The 5,138-nt window shown below is 36.1% G+C and overlaps 1 protein-coding gene across 1 annotated transcript; it reads right to left on the reverse strand.

Moving 5' to 3' along the window:
- Window positions 1-166: 166 nt before the first annotated feature.
- On the reverse strand, window positions 167-460 carry FOMMEDRAFT_154375 (uncharacterized protein; the record flags this gene model as incomplete). Its single annotated transcript, XM_007264888.1, has 3 exons — window positions 167-220; window positions 283-373; window positions 444-460. 3 exons carry the CDS (start codon window positions 458-460, stop codon window positions 167-169), a joined length of 162 nt encoding a protein of 53 aa, XP_007264950.1.
- Window positions 461-5,138: the final 4,678 nt, after the last annotated feature.

A 5,138-nucleotide genomic window follows, 5' to 3' on the forward strand; every position in this document is an offset into this window, starting at 1 on the left:
AGTGAGAAGAATAGCCGTCATTAACCAGATCCTCTGCGATTGGCCCTTGCCTCGGACCGTGGTTTCCCCTACTGTAGCAGATAAAGCTTGTCAGCTGGTAATGCATGTTTCGAGAACCAGAGATAAGATGAAATACAGACCAGATTGAAGCTATAGGCCTTGAGAGTCACTCGTTGAATGCCAATGACGTAATGCCTGCCTCACAGTTATCTGACATCGACTGCAAGGGATTCTAAGACCGTGAACAGCATTTGTCTAACAGATATCCTTCAGCTAACCAACTTTCGTGCTCGCATTAACAGAAGACCGGAATAGCAGCGAAGTGTGAGCTTGACCAGGGCAGCGCGGGACAACCGGATAGAAGGTAAGAAACCTATCAAGGGAATTCGAAAAAGTAAAGACTTTATTCTGTAGTGGAACGAAAGATGGCGATTGAGGCCCACAAAGTCCGAACGATCATTGCGGGGCCTTCCTACAGAGTAATACTCGTTAAAATTGGGGTCTCCCATCAGTACAAGCGTCTAATAGCGAAGACACGGGGTTGATCGGCGAAGGACAACGTCCAAGAACTACGAAAGGAGCATGTCTCTATTTTCGGTTGCCAAGAGCTTTGGATGAGTGGCATACCATATCTTTACTCTTCTCAGAAACGTTCAAATTTGTGCTCTTGAGTGGATGTACACGGCATTCGAACACGAATTACAATAATAAGTAGGCACATAGTCACATGCAACCCCGTATTGTATGCTCCTAATTGTTTTGTCATGGAAGACAGAGAAGCGACCAGATGATATACTGATAGATTCGAGGGATTCGACAACCTCTATAGATATTTGTGACGTGTTTAGAGCCTCTGCAGTGCTCTAGTCAACGATGATGTTGCGTGCGTGAGAAACAAGTATCATTAGTCAGTATCACATAGGGACTGGCGTGGATAGGGGGATCCACAGTATCCATACCAGTGGATAAATTCCCACGGTTTGCGTGGTTTGCGTGGTTTCCAGTGTAGCATATCACAGTAGCATAACAAAATATAGTTACTCACTCATTTGCCTGTCTGTCTTGCTAAAATCTCAAAGAAACACAAACCCTACATCATAATTATCCTATGTCTGAGGATCAGCCTCCTCTCCTTTCAAATTTTCCCTATGAGAAGTATTACAGTATTTGACAAAAGTATTACACAGACCTAATCTATTAATTAAAAAAGATTATATACAGACAACTAAGAACTATAATTATGAGATATAAGTACTATTATTTACTGTATAATATAGCAAAAAAAATGAGTTAAAAAAATAACTATATATATTCTAAAATAGGAGAAAACTTGCAAGATTGTGCAAATGGTCACATGCATTTTTTTTGGTCATACCATGCTGCAAAACATTGCACCATACTAGTACTCTATCACTATCAATAATACTCTGTCTTTTGCTCAATTCAGACTACTCTGAATCTGCTGAAATGGCTCCATATCTTACACCAACAAAAAAGCAATGTATCTTAGACTGGAAGAGTTAAGGGTTGAGCAATGTTGAAATTGCACAAAAACTCGGTTGTAATGTATTGACAGTCTCCCAGAACTACTGTAAGCTGCTCAAAAACCCTAACCCATACTATGTCAAACCCAAACCAGGCTGTCCACACAAATTCAACATTCATAAAGTATGCTACACTGCCTATTTACTTGCTTCAGACAAAGTAAAGGATTCTAGCAACCTTAAACACAAGTACTTCCTGTCTGATTCTGTACAAACTATTTGTTGTACTCTCAAAGGATATAGAATAGTGGCCTGTGTCCCTCTCATTAAACCATACTTGTCTAAGAAGCATATCACTTGTAGGAGATATTAGGCTAGCAAACATTGGTTTTAGACTCTTAAAAAGTGGGAAAAGGTTATTTTCTCAGACAAGACGAAAATCGATCTATTCAAGCAGGATGGAAGGAATATTGTGTACAGGAGGGAGGGGGAGTCACTCTATGCAAAGAATGTAAAGAAGGTCATCAAGCATAGTAGTGAACATCTTATAGTTTGGGGATGTATTACTACACATAGTGTTGACTGTCTTCATCATATTGAAAAGAATATGGACTCTAGCCAATATATTCAAATCCTCAACAAATCACTTCTTGGCACCCTTTCTGACTACAACATTCTATGTGCCAAGTTTCTCTTTCAGCAGGATAGAGATTCAAAGTATAATGTCAGTAACAGTATAGAGGGGACCTAAAGGCTCAGTAAGGGGACCCAGGCTACAACTATCCTACACAACAGAAATACAGAACACAAGCACCAGAACATAGTTGGAACTTGTAGAACAGACTGAGAGAGAGAGTGAGTAAGACAAGTAAGTATGTTATAATAAATCTTAGAAGCCTAAGGAATTTACAGACATTCTGTACATTCTAAGGCTAGAGCCATTATAGGATCTGCTTGACTTTCTTAGGATTAGCTTCCACACCTTATTCTATAATAAGGTGTCTAAGGAACATTAGTAACTTACAAAACAGTTTTGTCTTTTTGCTAGAACAGATAAGTCCTTTATTCTAAAGTGCTTCCATTACCTTACTAATGTTGACTATATACTCTACTTTAGACTGAGACCAAATAATAATGTTATCTAAGTATACATAGTAGATGTGTCTAATTAGGTGCTTGAGAGCCTTAGTGACTCTCTACTACTAGTTGGCTAGTATATTACATAGACTTATTAGTATGACAGTCTACTCATATAGTCTGAAGAGGTTATTTATTACTGTTAGTAGAATATCTTTAGAGTCTATCTAAGTCTGGAAGAAAGTATTAGTTATATTAATCTTAGTATATATACACTCTCTAAGACAATTATTAAGAATTTTGTTAATCTAGAGTAAGAGAGTATGGTTCTGAATAGTATTACTATTGAGTACTCAATAATTACACACTATGTACAGAAGTTCTGTTAGACCTGTCTTTAGAATCAGGAAAGCTAGAGATAAGTACAGACTGTCTGAGTACTATAACTATTCTGCCTATACATACTAGTCAATCAGAGTGTACTATACTTTCTAATATTTCTAAGAGTAAGTATATAACTGTACTATCATCACCTTAGAGGGATCCTTAAGATGTATATAGTAGATAGTCCCTTCTAAGAGTCCTACTACTAGAGGCATCTCTTCTAGGAAACAGTCCTAGTATTATAGCTTTATCTCTTAGTCTAGTTTCTTAAAATAGTTTACTACTGTTAGAATCTCTACCTGTTTACAGACTATTATTACTATTAACTATACTAGTAGGAGCTTACTCTTAGGGTTGTTACTCAGAACTCTTACTTGTTTTAAGGCTAGTTCTAGAGTGTGTTCTAAGACCTGTTTTATAGTCTGGTCCTTACAAGACTTTATTAGGTTGTATCTGAATCCCTTCTATACTACTGCCTACTCTTCTACCTTAATTATTAGACAGTTCTTTTGTATAAATAGGTTTATAAGAGTCATTTTATTACATAAATTATTAACTATACAAGCCTTTACAACTTTAGATGTCTACTCCCTGTCTGTAGATTGTACCTGTAACTTTGCCCATTCTGTCACCTGAGTTTTAGAACTCTTGTCTGACTTAATTACTAGTGTTATAATAAAGGGAATTTTGAGTAGGAGGTGCTTTAGACCTATTCAGAACACTAGTACTCTGTCAATCAATACTATAATACAACTAGTGTCAATTATAAGTCAGACATAAGTAGGTGAGAAGTTGTGTTCTGTAAGGAGTTAGCATTTGAGGATTATAAGAGATTAAGAGAGTAAGACATACTTAGAGGTTTCTTCCTTAGAGGGTTTAAGAACTGTAGACTCCTTAGCTACTATTAAGACTATTACCTACTTTGAGTGTATAGACTGAATGTATACTTCTATAATTAGAACAACTTTCTCAGGCTTTAGTAAGCCTGTTAGGCATTTATCAGCTCTATGATTTATGAACAGCTTATAGTAATAGAAACACTCTTAGTACTTTATTAGTAGCTAGTATTCTGTTAGGGAAAGGTAGAGTGTATTTGTTCTAGTGTTAGAACTAGACTTCTGACTAGGTTCTAAGAGGTTAGACTTCTTAGTACACACCTTCTCCTGTTCCTTCTTTTAGGCCTACTTGACTCTAAGAACTACTTCTATACTACTCTAGAACTTTATATACTTGACTGTTTACTACTTAAATAACTTGTGTATATACTCTAACTACTATTATAAACAGGTTTAGGAGACTGATTCCTTGCTCAGAACAGGAGGAGGGGTTGGGAGATAATCTAACAGATTCTCTAACTATACATTTACTGTACTTACTAGTTAGGCCTTCTTAATCTATATAGTAGACTGTTTAGTATAGCTTAAAACTAATATAGTCAGACACAAACATAGCTTAAACTGTAGGTCTGAGTGTAGGTTAGCCTCTAGAAGTTCATAGAAGTGTTCTAGTAAGAGGTAACATAGTTCTAGGAAACTAAAGTTGATTCTAGTCACCTCTAACTACTATTTCTAAAAGTCTTAGTTCTTCTGTCTAGTAGAGAGAAGCTTATTTTGAGTCTGCTTAATCTAGTCTGTTAAGAGTATCTTACTTTAAAGCTCCCTATAGAACTTATCTAGAGTAATAGACTCAAACTGAGTCTGTCTGTATTTGTACTATTAGTGTAGGTAGCTGTCCTGAAGATATTCTATTATAATCAGAATAGTCTGAGCCAAATTAATTACCTTTATAGTTACATACTCTTAGAACACTAATATTTACAACTAGAGGACTAATAGTGTCAGATTACTTAGTGTTAGTATAGAGAGCTTTATTATATTGTTCTAGACTACTTAGACTATAGTTAGTACAGTGTAGGACATTTTTCCAGATAGGTAGCTTAGATTGGGTAGCTCACTATTATTACTATCTGGCTCTGAATCTTCTAAGCTACTCTCTCTACTAGAACTAGGACTAATAGACACTAGTAGGAGAGTAGAAGAACTGTAGACTGTATCTTTAGAAAAGGGTAGTGTAACTGTAACTGTGTTAGACACTATCTAGTATTAAGAGTTTTAGGACTAGGTTATAAGTATTTAGAATACAGATAGAACTCATTTCAGAGCTGTAAGTAATAGTCACAGTAAGACTGTAAAA

Source organism: Fomitiporia mediterranea, assembly GCF_000271605.1.
Source record: "Fomitiporia mediterranea MF3/22 unplaced genomic scaffold FOMMEscaffold_4, whole genome shotgun sequence".
NCBI lineage: Eukaryota > Fungi > Basidiomycota > Agaricomycetes > Hymenochaetales > Hymenochaetaceae > Fomitiporia > Fomitiporia mediterranea.